This window comes from Hoplias malabaricus, chromosome 9, assembly GCF_029633855.1.
Source record: "Hoplias malabaricus isolate fHopMal1 chromosome 9, fHopMal1.hap1, whole genome shotgun sequence".
Lineage (NCBI taxonomy): Eukaryota > Metazoa > Chordata > Actinopteri > Characiformes > Erythrinidae > Hoplias > Hoplias malabaricus.
The window spans coordinates 23509268-23527000 of record NC_089808.1 but is presented as its reverse complement, the minus strand read 5'-3'; the positions used below and the strand labels follow the sequence as shown (position 1 = coordinate 23527000).

At 42.1% G+C, this 17733-nt stretch overlaps 1 protein-coding gene across 3 annotated transcripts in view; it reads left to right on the top strand.

Moving 5' to 3' along the window:
• The first annotated feature begins 254 nt into the window (after positions 1-254).
• st6galnac5a (ST6 (alpha-N-acetyl-neuraminyl-2,3-beta-galactosyl-1,3)-N-acetylgalactosaminide alpha-2,6-sialyltransferase 5a) overlaps positions 255-17733 on the top strand; it is a 41027-nt gene continuing 23548 nt past the window's right edge. For 2 of the 3 annotated variants that reach the window (XM_066681336.1, XM_066681334.1), the window contains exons 1-2: positions 255-395; positions 1409-1600. In XM_066681336.1, the coding sequence (XP_066537433.1) occupies positions 381-395; positions 1409-1600 (207 nt within the window). In that variant the 5' untranslated portion in view covers positions 255-380. Of the gene's footprint in view, positions 396-1042; positions 1123-1408; positions 1601-17733 lie in introns of those variants that run through there. The other variant, XM_066681335.1, reaches the window with a different exon arrangement.

Genomic DNA, 17733 nt, shown 5'->3' with positions numbered 1-17733 from the left:
ACATCTGCTTACTGCTCCACGATAAGAATGGGTTTTAGCTAGTGTTCACACACATTCTCTCTCTCTCTCTCTCTCTCTCTCTCTCTCTCTCTCTCTCTCTCCTCACTCTCTCCTCACTCTCTCTCTCTCTCTCTCTGTCTGTCTCTGCCCCATCTCCATCGCTCCCCCTCCCATCCTTCTCTCTCTCTCTCTCTCTCTCTCTCTCTCTCTCTCTCTCTCTCTCTCTGTCTCTCCCTCTCTCTCTCTCTCTCTGAGAGAGAGTGCAGTAGAGGTTGGGAGGGCTTGTGTTCCCATAATCTCAGTATTTTCATCATCGAGGACACAGAAGTGGTCGTGCACGCGCCTCTCTCCCCGCGCGCGGGTATCTCAGCTACAGCAGGATGAGGACAGCTATGGTAACACTTCCTTTCTATTGTTCCGTTCAAACTGTTTCTCCTGCCGTTGTTGGCGGAGAGACGATGATGCAGAGAGTGCATTGCATTGTGTTGCATTACGACCAGCAGGGGATTTGAGTTTGTTGCTTGTTATATTGGAGAAGTTCTCATTCCAGTTTGCCACTCCACCTTAAATGACGAGAAAAAAAAGCCGGCTTCGGAGTAAGCACTTCACTCTCATTGTCCTGTTCCTGCTAATGCAATTTTGAGGGCAAATATTTATGGTTTTCCTCTGTCTCCGGGCTTTCGTTGTCTGCTACTGGAAACTCATTGTGGTCACATTATATGAATGGGTAGGGAAAGCAACCAGTAGCCAAACTGTGAGATTAAAAAAAAGGTTTTATCTCTGTTTGCATTAGAATTAATTCACATAGAAATTAGCAAGTTTGTTGCTGCATTAGCAGTAAGCAAAGACCTTTGTATTTGCTTTTTTTGGTTAATAAATTAATGTTATTAAATTTGTCTGAAGCGTCTCACACTTGTAATTAACTTAGCACTCACATTTAGCAGTCTGAGCAGTCTCCACAAGGGGGCATTATTACGAGACATCAATGAGATTTTTTGCAATATGCATTTGGCATTTTTTATACAGTTTTTTTGGGTCTACGCTCCCATGTTTGTGCTGCAAATTTAATGTGGATTGAATAAGAAGCTGATTCCAGTTTTGAGTTATGATTTGTCTGCTATTGTATGTTCAGTTCCTAGGATCCTTGGTTTATTATTCAAAACGCATATGACTTTTATTTGATTTGATTTTTTTTTAAATTAACCATTAGCTAGATTTTGTTCACCTTTATGAATATGTACATGCTGTAATTAATGTCTAGTTTGTATAAGAAGTAGTGTTTATAATTTCAAATTTGCACTCACTTATTCACTCACATTTAGCGGACTAAACAATCTCCACTAGGTGTCATCATCAGCAGTAAAATAGCTTTTAATGTTATAAGTGCAGTGCTTTTCCTTTTCTACAGCGCCATGGAGCTGCACTTTTCCTGGCGATCACCATGTGCACCAGCTTGTTCTTTGTGTACAACGTGAATAACAGCGATGGAGGGAGATCCAGTGATGGGTCAACTCAGACGATGAAGACCACCAAAGCACCAGCCAAAGCCCCCCCAGCTCCTCCAGCACTTCAGGGCTACACTAGCATCATCGATCACAGTGTGAGTACCCACAAGTTCTCACACAGCTTTAATGGGATACCTTTTAAATGAATTATTCCACCTTATCTATGAATGTGTATCATCGCAGTACCTCTACTGGAGATGGCCACGACTTTCTTAAGTGTTAATGTAAGTAAATGTAAATTGGTTTTAGGTCATTTTTGGCATTTTTGTTCATGTAAAAAACAGTCAATCAAATGACAGAAGAAAAAAGAAGAATGAAAATTGAGGTATGTTGTTTTCTAGAGCAAAATGCAATTTAATTTTGCCATGCTTTTGCTAGATGAATTAGAGTTAGCAGTCATGCCTAAGGACTAATGTTATTATACTGTGGAGTTCCTGCATGGGCAGAGAATTGAACCCTGGTCTGTTGCATAAAGATCAGCTGTGTTATCTATTACACCACCCACTTAATACAACTTTAAGGAGGTTGTTGGACCCAAACACAGAAAAGATACCAGCATTCATTCAGTATATTTTAGGTCAATTTTCTTAGACAGGTATTAATCTTAATCCTGGTCTTTCTATGGCTATACTCCATTTGAAATCTGCAGCTTAGACAATATTCCTGGAGATTCTCAGTCAGCCAAAGTCCTGGATCTGTTCCTGTTAGTAAGGTCACGGAAACTAAGGCTGGAATCTGATCCTGGGTCAGCTTTCCTTATGTCAACCCAGGTCCAGGACTAAGCTTAATCATTAATATGGTGGTAACATAATCCTCATGCTGAATCAGCTGTATTTGACTGACTGGATATAGGTGATATAATTAAATCAAGATCATGCAGTGACAAGTGTTTTGGGACTTCAGCTAGTTTGGCAAGAAGTACATGCTTTCAGGAAACAGTTCTAAATGTACATTAATTAAATTGTTAAAACTGAATTAAGTTATTCATTTATTAATCTTGAGGCATATTATAATGTAACAACAGTAAATGCCTTGGCAACTACAACAGATCCAATACAAAAGCTCTCACAATTTATTCTCTCATTTTTAAGCACATTTTATTTGTAAAAACTATTAAAAAGTGACACGTTGTTCAAAAAAACAATGATAAAATGTAAAGTGTAGGAAAAAATTAAGAAATTCTGGTCACAAACTGCAAACGGTTTCTCCTTTAAAAGAGCTAACGATATGTGAAATTGACCAATACACTACAGCAGATGCTTCCTTCAAAAAAATCATATTTCTTATTTCCTGAAAACCTACTGCTTTTTTCACCCATCCCTTCAAAATTGTTTTTTTTTTAATCCTGTACATTACCAAGCACTTTGTGTGAGGCTTGTGGGTGTGGTAGCACAGGAAATCTGCTCTTCAGATAAAGCTGGATTTGCAAAGAACAATAATGGACTTCTCTGAATAAACCTGGACCTTTGGTTAAAAAAAATACATTAAAAAAAGTGCCTGGAAATCCAGTGCTGTTCTCAAGACACTGCTTATTTTAGGGACTATTGGGTTGTGTGGGTAGTGTAGTCACCCAGTGCTTAATTGAAAGAGAATGACAGACATCCCATCTGTCCTGCTTTGCATTTGAAATGTTGCGATTTCTTTTTTCATTGGAATAATTTCATGCGCATTGTTGAATATTGAGGTGCGTTTTAGTGATGAATGTGTTCAGATTCATAATTCACTTTTCCATCGTGATGCATTAAGGAATTAAGCGCATGAATAATGAGGTGGGAGTTATATGTGTGTGGCTTTAAATTAATTGCTGGCATTTAGAACAGGGCTGACATTTCCCTGCTGTTTATGTTGTGGATGTTGCTGTAAATGTCTTGTTTTGCGGGCGCAAGCTCACCAGCTTTGGTGCTTATACTTTAGGCCAAAGACAAGTGAGTTTATAGTCCTTAGCTTGTTGCGTGGTGTGAGTTGAGAATGAAAAACTGCTGCCAGTTAACTCCCTTTCACCCTTAAATGGAAAATGGCCTTTTTGGCACAACAGCCAAGTGTGTTCATTATAATGCAGTTATTTGCAGTTGTGTCACGACTCAGTTTTCTTCCCAGATGTGAACTGAAGAGGGAAAAAATTGGCAAGAAGTCGGTGCTAATGTTGCTAATATTACTCTTCCACAAATTTCAACTAGTTGATTAGCTTTCTAAACAACATTGCCTGGTTAGCAATAATATTTGTTGTTTAGCTAGCTAAATAACATTAGCTGTTTAGCTGGCTATACAGATTTGAGGCTGATTTAGTTTATGTTTATGTCTACTGTCCATTTAGGTATAATTTATTAATTAATAAATTAGTAAATAGCTGGGCATGATGGGAGTGTCTTGGGGTCCTGGGCTTGTGTCTGTGAGGAGGTTGCTATCCCTGTAAAATTATTAGCTAGCCTGCTAAATAACTGACTAGCTGCTTACAGCTGGCTAGCTGTTTTATCCTCCTTTATTTTAGAGGCTTAACTATTTACTGCTTGTTTCCCCATTGTATTTTACAACTGAAACCTTTTGAAAGCGGTCTGTAGTGAGTTTTGGGACAAAAGAGATAGTGTCAAGAATTTTCTGTTGCATTTCACTTTTTTCTATTTTTGTTGCTCACATACCTGCATTTAGTCCCTAAAGGAAGCCCTCCCCCAACCTTTAAAAAATATCTTTCATCAATCATTATTTACTCCAGGCCCATGCAAACTGTTGGTTCAATAACCTCCTGAGGTCAGTATCAGCCTCTCTTTCAAGCCAAATCCTGATTTTCCACTTTTTCCATCTTTTCCTGATGAATCTAGAGTGTTTTCTCCTCCAGTCTCGCCTTGACTCATCTTGTCTCGTCAGGAGCACAGGGATGTTTTCTGAGCAAAAACTTGATGGGAAAAACACTGTGGTGGTGAGAAGTGGCAGTAAGTCTTTGACGAGGCTCTAAAAATCTGGACTATGTGGTGGTTCAATGGCCAGTTATCTGGGATTGACTATTGATGGAGCTTCCTCATTCCCAGGCTCAATATGGACCTTTCTGCTGGCCACATTGACTTTTGCCGTGATGAATTACCTCGACCAAGAGACATACCCACTGTCAGCCTTGATGTGTTCTCAGCAGCAAAGAGGATCACGCTACAAATTTACGATGTTTTTAAAGCGCATAATTATTATTCCTTAGGCTTCTTATTCAGGATTCAAGTGTGAAGTTTAAATTTAACCCAGATGATATTTCATCAGATGTTTGGTGTCTGATGATTGCTTTCTTAATTTTGGACTAGAGCTATGAGGCTTAGTACCTGGGTAGAATTTAATGTACATTAACCGACATGTAGACTGGGATCTTATTGGTGTGGGATTCTGACTTTCAGCAAACTAACAACTAAGCTCATTTATTAAGAATATACATTTGATGTTATTGCAGGAGACTTATTGCAAAAATATTACTTACTGAGTGCATAAGCACATTATTTCAGGAGTCTGGAACTCCTACAAACACACAAGCTGTGAAATAAAACAACCCAGTCAGTTTTTTTTGGCATGTGTCAAAGTCTAAACACAGAATGTAATGAGTGAACACGCATTTATGTGAGAACGCACAGATGAGAATTAATGGAGAAACAAACACAACGAAGGTGAAGGAATATGTGTACTGACTTAATATGTGTAAAATGTGAACAGAGCAAAAAGAGAACAAAGGGAAGGTGACTAAAAGTCAGCGTTTCTGCTCCTCGTGCCTTTTTCCTGGTCTCTAGCGCTTGAAAATAAACAGAGGCTCATTCTCAACAAGTGCTGAAACAGACCGTTTTGAAAAAGGGGGTGAGCGCTGTTGTGGTGTTTGATCCTTGTGGTATTCTGACCAAAGAAGGCCACAGACACTTCATTAAGAACCAGAAATGTGTTTTCTAGAATATATCCCCTCTAATCAATTTGTAATCTATTAATAGTGACATTCTTTATCAGACTGGAACACTGTTCATTTCTGATCTTATCACAAACGAAAATATCATTTATAAATGGAGATCAGATGCTAAAAATGGTCATCCACATTTGGGACGAGACAAAAATGGTGTATGATTTTGTGCTGAGCTTTAGTTTTAAACTTCATTTATGCAAACTCAAGCCCTAAATTTACGGCTCTGCTTCTTACGACTCTGGGGTTTTTTAAGGGTCCAGACACAGAGTAAAAGGGGATGATTCTGTCATTGCAGAGTTTTGCATCACCGCAATAATAAACATGAGTGAGTTGCATCCTCCCTGACACATGAAGAGCCCTAACCAGGCGGGGGGAACGTAATCTGCTGAATGGCCTGACTGGGGGTCACGCATTGTTTTGTGTGCGATGGGATTATTTCGCAGGATTACGGAGTCATGCCTGCTGGCATTTATGTCAATTGTATGTCTAAGTGCTCTTTTGCTCGGTCCTTGTGGCAAATTTAATTCATGCCGAGCCCAGCGCGCTCTCAAGCGTCGACTTAAAAGGTTTTTCTGGATGCGTGTTTTTCTTCCTGCGCTGGTTTTCACTTTTTCTCACTCAGCTTTTGCCTTGAGAGGATTTGAGGAGCAGGGCTTCATGCGAAAGCCCTGAAAGCCGAATGCAAAATTCACTGTCGAACATAAGGCTGTACGTGAGAAATTGTACCGGTTTTTATATCTCTTCAATGTTCTGTCGTGTTTTCCAAGGTTGCCTGTGTGTGGATTGAAATACACTGGGACTGTAATACAGTCTGACACCTTCTTGTTCAATATATCTTTGCATAGGTTTTCATGTAACTTTAGACTAGATGTTGGAACGTTCATTCATTCATTATCTGTAAGCACTTATCCAGTTCAGGGCCTCGCTGGGTCCAGAGCCTACCTGGAATCATTGGGCGCAAGGCGGGAATACATGTTGGAACATCTACGTGTAAAAACTTCTCCAGTTGTTCGCAATTTAGGTGTGCTTCTTGACTTCTCTCTGTCCTTCAAACCTCATATTAAGGCCTTCCTTGGCCTTATGGATGTTAACCAAAACATCCTTTTTCCATCTACGTAATATAGCTCGCCTTCATCCCCTGCTTTCTGTGAAGGATGCTGAAATTCTGGTCCATGCATTCATTTCCTCACATACAAAGCTCTGCACGGTCTGGCGCCAGCCTACCTTTCTTAACTTTCCTAACTTTTACACTCCTACTGTCCTACAAGATCACTGAGGTCCTCTGAGAGGTTGGGGGGTAGATAGATGGATAGATAGTGAGCAGTTGAGGGGGGGTCCCACGGGGCTTCTCTGCACAATCTGTGGCAGCCTGATGTCTCCAGTGGTGGCACATTTGCTCTCAGGCTGAAGCTGCACATTGTGCTCTGCCTTGACTTGTATCTGGCTGGAGTACACAGGTGCCGCTTTTCCACTGTATGGTACTTACTCGACTCTACTGGGCTCTGCTCTCTGTTTGGTTCCTCGTCCCTGGTTCGATTTTTTTTTTTACTAACACAGCTAGCCGCCCTCACACCCCTCCCCTGAAATGTGGCCGGTGATGTCACAAAACACGGCCACTATCGTGAACAGTGGGCTTTGGAAACGACAACAATATAAAAACAGTATTTAAAATGGGAACCGCACTCTAAATTCAAAACACTATAGAGGGTTGTCTGTCTCCCTCCCCCTCCTCCCCAGACACGAAGCTCATGCAGGTTGCCAGGTTGAGGAAAACTATATCTACACAAACGAGGGCAGGCTGAGTTTAAGAAATTTGGACATTCATTAAAAATTTAAGTTAAAGTTAATATGCCATACTGAGAAATCTATTTACACAGAAAAGTGTACATCATTTCATTAAAACATCTACTTATACTAGCCAAAAAGCAAGAATGAATGAATGAATGAATAAATGAGCGGGCATTGTTTTTCCTTCATCCCCTGCTTTCTGTGAAGGATGCTGAAATTCTGGTCCATGCATTCATTTCCTCCCGTTTAGACAGTAATTCTCTCTTCATTGGCCTTCCTTCTAAGATAATACACTCCCTTCTGTGTTTTCTCCACTGGCCACCATCTCACTCTGTATTCAGTTTAAAGTTCTCCTGCTCACATACAAAGCTCTGCACGGTCTGGCGCCAGCCTACCTTTCTTAACTTTCCTAACTTTTACACTCCTACTGTCCTACAAGATCACTGAGGTCCTCTGAGAGCGGTCTTTTGTCAGTACCCAACTTTAAATTAGTTACCGCTGGTGGTAGATCATGCAGCGGGATGGCACCTAAGCTCTGGAATTCTTTACCACAAAGTCTTTGTCTCTGCTCTTCATTTTCTGCCTTTAAATCCCAGCTAAACACCTTCTCTCAGTAGTTCTGCACTCTACAGGCATAAGCGTCTTCCCCCTTTTTTTAAATCCTCTCCTCTTTGTGTAAAGCGACATTGGGTATTAGAAAGGCGGTATATAAATCTAACTTATTATTATTATTATTATTATTGTTATTATTATTATTATTATTATTATTATGTGAGCACACCTGAGGTATGACGATTAGTTCTCCACTCCAATGCTTCCCAAAGAGGTATATCACTTCAGAAGTACTCCACAGCCCAGTACTGGGGGCTGACACTTGGCATTGAGCATGGTGAGGCATGGTTAGGCTCACTTGCAGCTGCTCAATCCCCTTTGATTTCAGGCTTTTCTAAGGAGATTATAAAAGCCCTCTGTGTTATTGAACACCTGTGTCTGTGCTGATTGTACCTTCCAGTCGCTGAAATCACCCATGTTTGGACGTCAGCATTGTGAAGAAGACCCCTGCTGTGATAATGTATATGGTGCAGCTCTGTGTTTCAGCCATTCTGTACGTACTGCTGACCTTTTCTCTTGGCCTGTTTGATCGATACTGTAGTTCCTGGAGGGCGTCTGCAAAAGGGCTTTGGTCAGTCCTTTCTGCTTTTCATTTGCTGGATGGCTGCTCTCGGTGCACAGCAGCTTGTGTGTAGGGGAGGGTTTAGAGGGAGAAAGAGAGAGAGGTTGGGGGGTAGATAGATGGATAGATAGTGAGCAGTTGAGGGGGGGTCCCACGGGGCTTCTCTGCACAATCTGTGGCAGCCTGATGTCTCCAGTGGTGGCACATTTGCTCTCAGGCTGAAGCTGCACATTGTGCTCTGCCTTGACTCGTATCTGGCTGGAGTACACAGGTGCCGCTTTTCCACTGTATGGTACTTACTCGACTCTACTGGGCTCTGCTCTCTGTTTGGTTCCTCGTCCCTGGTTCGATTTTTTTTTTTACTAACACAGCTAGCCGCCCTCACACCCCTCCCCTGAAATGTGGCCGGTGATGTCACAAAACACGGCCACTATCGTGAACAGTGGGCTTTGGAAACGACAACAATATAAAAACAGTATTTAAAATGGGAACCGCACTCTAAATTCAAAACACTATAGAGGGTTGTCTGTCTCCCTCCCCCTCCTCCCCAGACACGAAGCTCATGCAGGTTGCCAGGTTGAGGAAAACTATATCTACACAAACGAGGGCAGGCTGAGTTTAAGAAATTTGGACATTCATTAAAAATTTAAGTTAAAGTTAATATGCCATACTGAGAAATCTATTTACACAGAAAAGTGTACATCATTTCATTAAAACATCTACTTATACTTGCCAAAAAGCAAGAATGAATGAATGAATAAATGAGCGGGCATTGTTTTTCCTGTATTTTCCAGCTTCTTATTTGACTTTCCATTTACACTTAAAATGTTTCACTAGACAAGATTTGTGCTATCTTCCTTATTGATTTTTTTCCCCTTCCACCTTAAATGTAATTTCAGGAGGCAGATGTTTGCTTCTCATTTCATATTTTTCATATTCAAATATTTAGTTCTACCTTAAGGGCGGCGTTGTGGCACAGCAGGTACTGTCTCTCTCACACAGCTCCAGGGTCCTGGAGGTTGTGGGTTTGAGTCCTGACTGTCTATGAGGAATGTAGTGTGTTCTCCCTCTGTCTGTGTGGGTTTCCTCCAGGTGACTGTCTGTGAAGAGTGTGGTGTGTTCTCCCTGTGTCTGCGTGGGTTTCCTCCGGGTGACTGTCTGTGAGGAGTGTGGTGTGTTCTTCCTGTGTCCGTGTGGGTTTCCTCTGGGTGACTGTCTGTGAGGAGTGTGGTGTGTTCTTCCTGTGTCCGCAAGAGTTTCCTCCGGGTGACTGTCTGTGAGGAGTGTGGTGTGTTCTTCCTATGTCCGCATGGGTTTCCTCCGGGTGACTGTCTGTGAGGAGTGTGGTGTGTTCTCTCTGTGTCTGCGTGGGTTTCCTCCGGGTGTTTGTTTGTGAGGAGTGTGGTGTGTTCTCTCTGTGTCTGCGTGGGTTTCCTCCGGGTGACTGTCTGTGAGGAGTGTGGTGTGTTCTCTCTGTTTCTGTGTGGGTTTCCTCTGGGTGCACCAGTTTCCTCCCACACTCCAAAAACACACATTTTTAGGTGGATTGATGACTCAAAAGTGTGTGTGTTTGTGTGTGTGTCACCCTGCAAAGGACTGGCTCTCTCCAGTGTGTGTTCCTGCTTTTCACCCAGTGATTCTGGGTAGGCTCCGGACCCATCTCGACCCTGAACTGGATTAACAATGAATGAATGAATTAGTTCTACCTTACATAGATCAGTTTATGAGGCAAATATTGGCTTCTTGTTTGAAGTTTCTGTTCCACCTTAAATAGGTGAATATGTGAGGCTAATGTTAACTTTTCAAGCACAGTATTTATTCCCTACTTTATTAGTTTGCAGCATACAAACCGACAAAATTTACATCTATATTCCTCTTATATGCATCTGTACTTTTATGGTTTTTGGGAACTTACTTGCTACCTGTCTCAAAGAGAAAATAGCCAAATCAGCATCTGTCTTGTTGTCTTTTTAGAAGGATGCTGAGGCTTTTTAGTTCTACCCTAAGAGACTTAGCCCAAACCTTTATTTGTTTATATTTGTTGAATTGTTTTGTAGATTCACAGCTATTCTCAGTGAACCCCCTGCGGTCCTGGTGCTCTGTGATGAAGTTCCCCCCCGTGGACCCGGTTGTTGTGTGTTAGTCCATCACGTCCCACGTTGACTTAAACATCAGAGCGGGCTCCACTGCCCCGGGCATGGGGCAAGGGGCATGTGGAAACAATTGCAGACACACTGCTGTTTATCTCTTTCTATAAGCATCTCCTCGTCAGAATAATTGCTCTCGCAGCCCGTCCACTTCTGCCCGCAGCTCGGCATGGGACCCTTTCAGACCTTCACTGTGTGCTGAATAGTGATTTTTCGTGGCTAACCTCCGGAACGCCAGGCTTCTTTTAGCCTTAGGGGCTAAGAAGTCTCGCCATTTAAGCTGTAAGAAAAGCAAAGAAGAATAAGAGGTCTGCACTAGGAGGGTTCAGGATTTCAGATACAGAAAAAAAAACACACTGGATTGGATACTTTCAAAAATATTATTATTATTATTATTATTACTATTATTTTATTTTTTTGTATTAGTATTGCTTATTTTCTATCTCGTGTTTTTGCTGAAATTCTCCCATTTATTTGTCCCCATTAATTTGCACATCCACAGTAACGTATACAATTCCACAGGGACCAATTATTTTGCATTAAAGGAACACTAGGTAGTATTTTTCCCTTAATATTACAGTTTCAAAATCATGGTGATGCTCCACTAAGCTGTAATAGTGAGAATAGAGCTGTCCTTGCTACTCTGGGCTCAACACTGCAGAAACTGCACTATGTACTTTGCTTTTGTAAGAGGGTAGGAAATGCATGTGATAGTGTAATGATAGAGAATACTTGTGGGGGCTGGAGCCATAATGAAAAAGCTTTGTTTCCAGTCTTTTGCCTGCTGCTGTGGATATATGGAGCAGATAAATGGAGCAGACTGCAGGGGGTTTTCTTAATGAGAAAGTGTGTGTTTGTATATATGTGTGTGGGGGGGTGGGGGATTGGGAGAAAGGCTTCAGATGAGTGGTGTAGGGTAAAGCTTTTCTTTCGCCCTGATGTGTTACTGGGGCTGGGGGCATTATTCAGCTGTTTAGGCCATGATTGATGAGGCCGTCATTGGCGCTGAAAAAAGGAATGATGGAGCTATTATTTGTGTTTTGGATGTAATTCGGCGGTGATAAGTTTGCATGCCGATTGCAACCCCCCCCACACCCCCCCTGAGATTAGTGGCGTATTGCATGTCGGACATATTAATTAAAGTTCTACCAGAAGTGTATTGCTCTGGAGCTGCTCCAGACCACATTTCTCTTCAATGAAATATAGCTCTTGCAGTTGTGATAAGTTATAGCCACTGGGAGACCTGGACTATTTCAGGCTGCTCAGTTTTAATCATTCCGCTTGCTGGCGGAGAATCAGTTTCCTATCTGTTTATCCGGCTCTGTTGCCTTTGGGTCCAACAAGTGGTGCTTCTGACACAGCTCCTCGTTTCTTTATCCTCCTCCTTCTACGTAAAGAAAATGCCCTTAAAAAAAAAGAAAATGCCCTTAAAGGCATTCGCCCACTTTGCCCTCAACTCCTGGCCCCTCTAATGAGTGCCAAGACGCGAGGTGCTGTCAGCAGCTCTCTGTGGCACTCGCAACATGAACATACAAAGCGCCTCAACAACGGTTTTGCTCTCCAAACACCCTTGACAGCCCATTGTCTGGGAACTTCATGAGCGCTTTTGTACAAACCGAGCATTATCTCCCATTCTTATGCATATTCAGAGGCACCGCTGGGATTTGACAGTAATTCAGGATCAGGGCTGGTGCTGACAGCTGTCTCCAAGATGAGGTGAGGTGAAGTGAGGTGATTCGAGGCAGAAATGCCAAGGCTTCTGATTACCACATTTAAATGACTAGCACCGAGTGTTAATGTGTGGAACCTCAAGGCCACGCTGGTAGTGTCTACTGTCCCCTTATTAACATTAGCACTGGCTAGTATCTGACTCCTTGAAGTAGTGTTGGCTAGTAGTACATCACTAATGCACAATAAAGTTGAAATCACATTCAAAATGGATGACAGACTTCAGAATATGTTAATACTTCAAACAGATTTATGATTATCTGGAAGGTTTTGAACTTTGGTGCTCTCCAGTGAACCAGTCTGCACCAGTTTTGATTGGAACCAAGCTGCGCCACTGCTGTCTGTTTTTAAGCAGAACAACACCAGAGCCACAGATAAACAGATAGAGTCAGGACAGAGTCATGGTTAATCCACTGTTAACAGTGGGTTCAGATCATAGTGATACAAATTACCCATGTGTAAATATCCATTCATTTATTTGTCTACTTCAAGTTCTTCATCCAGATCAGGTTTGCAGTAGGTCCGGAGCCTACCCAGAATCATTGAGCATGAGGCAGGAATACACCCTGTAGAGGGCGCCAGTTCATTATAGACATGCTGTACCTTCCAGTTATATGTTACATTTGCCAAGTTATTTTCAGAAGGATTTCAGTTTGTTAAAGAAATCTGCCGGGACATTTTTCCACACCTCCGAAGTTCAGTCACATTGGGTACCCACAAACACATTTAATACAATGAGGCCTTGGTTTTGGATCCATAGCTTTTTCTGTATTCTTTAGTGTCTGTTTACTTCTCACTTTAAAGGCTTCTCTCTTGCTTCACATCCTTTCAGACCCATGTTGTTGAGTTGTTCTTCTCACAGCGGAAGGATAGGCACAAGCAGCCGTGGATGTGTCTAGATCTGAAGTGAGTGTAGAGCTTGAGCTGATGATGATTTTCACTTATGTTTCATCAACTTTTTGGTGCAAGTGGATTTTAAAAAATATATAATCTCTTCCGGGCGGCACGGTGGCGCAGCAGGTAGTGTCGCAGTCACACAGCTCCAGGGGCCTGGAGGTTGTGGGTTCGATTCCAGCTCCGGGTGACTGTCTGTGAGGAGTTGGTGTGTTCTCCCCGTGTCCGCGTGGGTTTCCTGCGGGTGCTCCGGTTTCCTCTCCCAGTCCAAAAACACACGTTGCAGGAGGATTGGCGACTTGAAAGTGTCCGTAGGTGTGAGTGAATGTGTGTGTGTCTGTGTTGCCCTGTGAAGGACTGGCGTCCCCTCCAGGGTGTATTCCCGCCTTGCGCCCGATGATTCCAGGTAGGCTCTGGACCCCCCGCGACCCTAAATTGGATAAGCAGTTACAGATAATGGATGGATAATCTCTTTCGAGGTGTCGCTTCAAAAATTAATAATCTGCACGTATTGTCTGTTTTGACCAGAAATGAATAACCGAAGGTCTCCAGCTGCATATAGTTATATGCTTTTTATGGCGTGTACTTGTTTATCACTGAGTCAGCCTTGGCCTGGAACGTTCCAGAAGGGAACGCAGCACCATCAGGCCATGAGTCTGAGTGATTTAAATTTAATATGTGTTGATAATTAATGCATAGTGCTCATTCATAATCAAATCTGCCATATATTATTAATGGATGTGTCACTTAAAAAGCTGTTGCTTCAGATTGCCATGCTTGTCCGTTTTTATCCGATCCTTTTGAGGGTCTGTAGTTAAGGGGGTGGAAGTTTGTGGGGGATGGGGGTGCTGTGCGCCGAATGGAAGGCAGTGTCCGAGGTGTCTCTCATGGAAAGAACGGAGAGATCAATGCGAGACAGCTATCAATATGTCCATAAAGAAAAGGGCCATTATCATTGTGAGATCTGATTTACAGCATACGCCGTCATTATCATTACCAGATAAAGAGTCCTGAAGTAAATGACTGGCACAGTGTGTGTGTGTGTGGAGACAGGGAGACAGATCATCTCTAATGGATGCAGAGATTGTGTGCGTGTGTGTGTGTGTGTGTGGCTAATGATTGGAGTTAAAGCCATTTGCCTTCAGGGTTGTGTTTCCGTCCTGTTTTTCCTCCGCAGTATCACATCACACACTGTCCCTCTCTCTCTCTCAGGACCAAGGACCATTTAAAGGGCCAATATGCTATTTTTTTCAATTACTGTGTGATTAGGAATGTAAACACTGTACTACGTTTGTTCCCCAGGTCATAAAGTCCGTATATGGAAACAAAGTTTCAAAACTGGGCCATTGTTTTTGTGATGTCACAGTAAACATAAGTTTTGGGTTATGTGCCCTGCCAATAGTAAGTAATGAATAGGGGCTGAGCTTGTGAGGTGAATGAGTGAGTGTGTGAGTAGTGTATTTGTGCAAATATGTGTAAATTAGTGGGTAGATGAGTAAGTTTGTGAGTGAGTGTGTGAATGAGTAGGTATGTGAATGAGTGAGTATTTGAATATGTGTGTTGGCGAGGGGTGAAGGAGTATGAGTTTGTGAATGAGTGAATGAGTGTGTATGTGGGGGACTGTGTGAGTAGGTATGTATGTGGAGACGTTGTGTGTGAATATGTGGGTGTATGAGTGAATGAGTATGTTAGCAGGTGAGTATATGTACGTATATGAATGAGTGAGTGAGTATGTTTGAGTAAGTTTTAGTGAGGTGGTGAAGGAAAATGAGTTTGTGAATGAGTGAGTATGTGGGGGAATATTTGTGTGAGTGAGTAGGTATGTATGTGGAGCCTGTGTGTGTGAATATGTGGGTGAATGAGTGGATGAGTATGTTAATAGGTGTGTATATGAGTAAGCATGTTTGTAAGTGAATGAATGTGTATGTGAATGAGTGAGTATTTAGTATGTGTTAGTGCAGGGGTGAAGGAGTGTGTGTTTGTGATTGACTGAATGAGTGAGTATGTGGGGGACTGTGTGAGTGGGTATGTATGTGGAGTCTGTTTGTATGGGTGAATGAGTGAGTGAACATGTTAATGAGTGAATATATGATTAAGAATGTATGTGAGTGGGAGAATGAGTGTGTGAGTATGTAAGTGAATAAGTATGTTAATGAATGAGTATATGAGTATGAGTATATGTGAATGAATGTGTGAATGTGTGGGTGTGTGTAGGCAAAGGCACAAACATTTGCAGTATAGTGGCTCACTGGGAGATTTGTTCCAGCTTTCTCCGGGAGAAATGCCCAAGCTCCTCTAACGTTCCTCCATCATGTGAAGTAATAAGACGTCTTCCTCCTCCTCCTCCTCCTCCTCCTCCTCGCCTCTGTCCACAAGCTGTTTCCTCCTGAACTGCCACTAAGAGAAAATGCCACTCAGATCTCTCCAACCAATCCTTCTGGAACCTGCTTCTGTCATCCTCAGGATTCTGCCCTGTATTTTGTTGCTTCCTACTCACACACACACACACACACATACACACACACACACATACACACAAACACATACACACACACACACACTGTCTCTTGCTCTTCATTTATTTTGCGATCGCATCCTTCACCACCACCCCCACCTCTTTTTTTTCCTCTTGGTTGTTGCTGTTTTCCCTGAGGAGAGCTTGTTATTGTGGCCCATTGCACACTTTAAAGCTGTCCAGGAATCTGCAGTACTCCCTGTGTGAACTGTCCACAGCTGTGAGTGAGTGAGTGAGTGAGTGACTGTGTGTGTGTGTGAATCTGTCCACAAGTGTGAGTGTGTGAATCTGTCCACAGGTGTGAGTGACTGTGTGAGTGTGTGAATCTGTCCACAGGTGTGAGTGTGTGAGTAACTGTGAGTGTGTGAAACTGTCCACAAGTGTAAGTGACTGAGTGAGTGTGTGAAACTGTCCACAGGTGTGAGTGACTGAGTGAGTGTGTGAAACGGTCCACAGGTGTGAGTGTGTGAGTGACTGTGTGAAACTGTCTACAGGTGTGAGTGTGTGAGTGAATGTGTGAAACTGTCCACAGGTGTGAGTGTGTGAGTGAATGTGTGAGTGTGTGAAACTGTCCACAGGTGTGAGTGTGTGAGTGACTGTGTGAGTGTGTGAAACTGTCCACAGGTGTGAGTGTGTGAGTGACTGGGCGAGTGTGCTATTGCAGTCTTCTTAAGTAATAAACTGTAATGGTAATAAAAACAGTACTCTTCTACACTTCTGTACACTTCTGTAGTGTTCTGATACACTTCTGTAATTCATTCATTCATTAATTATCTGTAACCGCTTATCCAATTCAGGGGCGTGGTACACTTGTCTAATATATTTTCTTATTCTGTTTTATTAATAAGAAGATAAATTTAATGTTGTATTAAATGTAGCCTGTATATTTTCCATTCTGAAGTTCCTCCCCAGTGATTGGTTATTAATGTAACCAGCCAGATTGTCTTAATGATGTCATATGTGCTTGCATATTCTCACCTGTTATACTAATAGGCTTTTAACTGTGATTTTATTACTATAACCTACTGTAAACTCTACAGAGATATATGGTGTATTTGAGGGGGGGACTGTTTATAAGCAGCTGAAATTAACTTAACTCTGAGTTTTTTTACTCGAGTTTAATTTTGTATAAGTCTGTGTTTACTTTCATGCAGTTAGTGCTCTGTTAAATTTAGACTCAGTTCCATCTACAGCAAAAATAAGTCAATATTTCCTACCTATGGAGCAGGAATAGAGCAACATCCTCATCCTTATCTTGTGTAAACAACTCCAGATGCCTTTTCACTGAGCAGAGAGAGAAAGCCTAGCATACCAGACTGAGACCCTTTGTTTTTCTAATAATTTTACTAAAACTGGGGTTCCTGAAACAGACTGGAGAGCAGCAAATGATGAGGAAACATCCTCAGATGATTTTATTTAAAAAAGTGTTTTGCTTTTAAACAAGTAGAAACCCACCTGGTTTTGAGTTATGAACGTGAATTGAATCCTGACTTTAATGGTCAGGAAGAATCTGCAGCTGGTCATAATGGGTTTCTCCAATAACACTAAGCCATGAGTTTGCATTGCAGTGCTCATTTCTACAGGAAGTGTTCCCTCCCCACCCATTGCTCTCTCTCACTCACTCACTCACTCCCACTCGCTCTCCCTGCTGTGGAGACAATGATCTGCCACAGGAAGTAGAGGAGAGTTCTGCACCTTGCAGATTAGGTCTGGAAGCAGGAGGCCAGACCTGCCATTCGCAAAAAAATCTACAACAGACTGAGGCTCAAGGCAAGGTCACTTTCTCCCCAAGTCTACTGACATTATTTTTTTGGGACATGACCTGAATACATCATGGATAGACCCTGAAAACAATTGTCCGTCTTTCGCTTGTCCCAAAAGTTATTGTATCTTCTTTGGGTTTTAGTTTCAGAGGAATCATCACTAAGAACTAGACGTTTAAAAGTCACATTATAAAAAACGATTATACTAGTCAGGATGAAAATTCTAAGCCAAAACTAAACTGAAATTCAGGGGGCAATTAAAGACACAAGGAACTGAAGTAGCTTCATAAAACTGTCCTT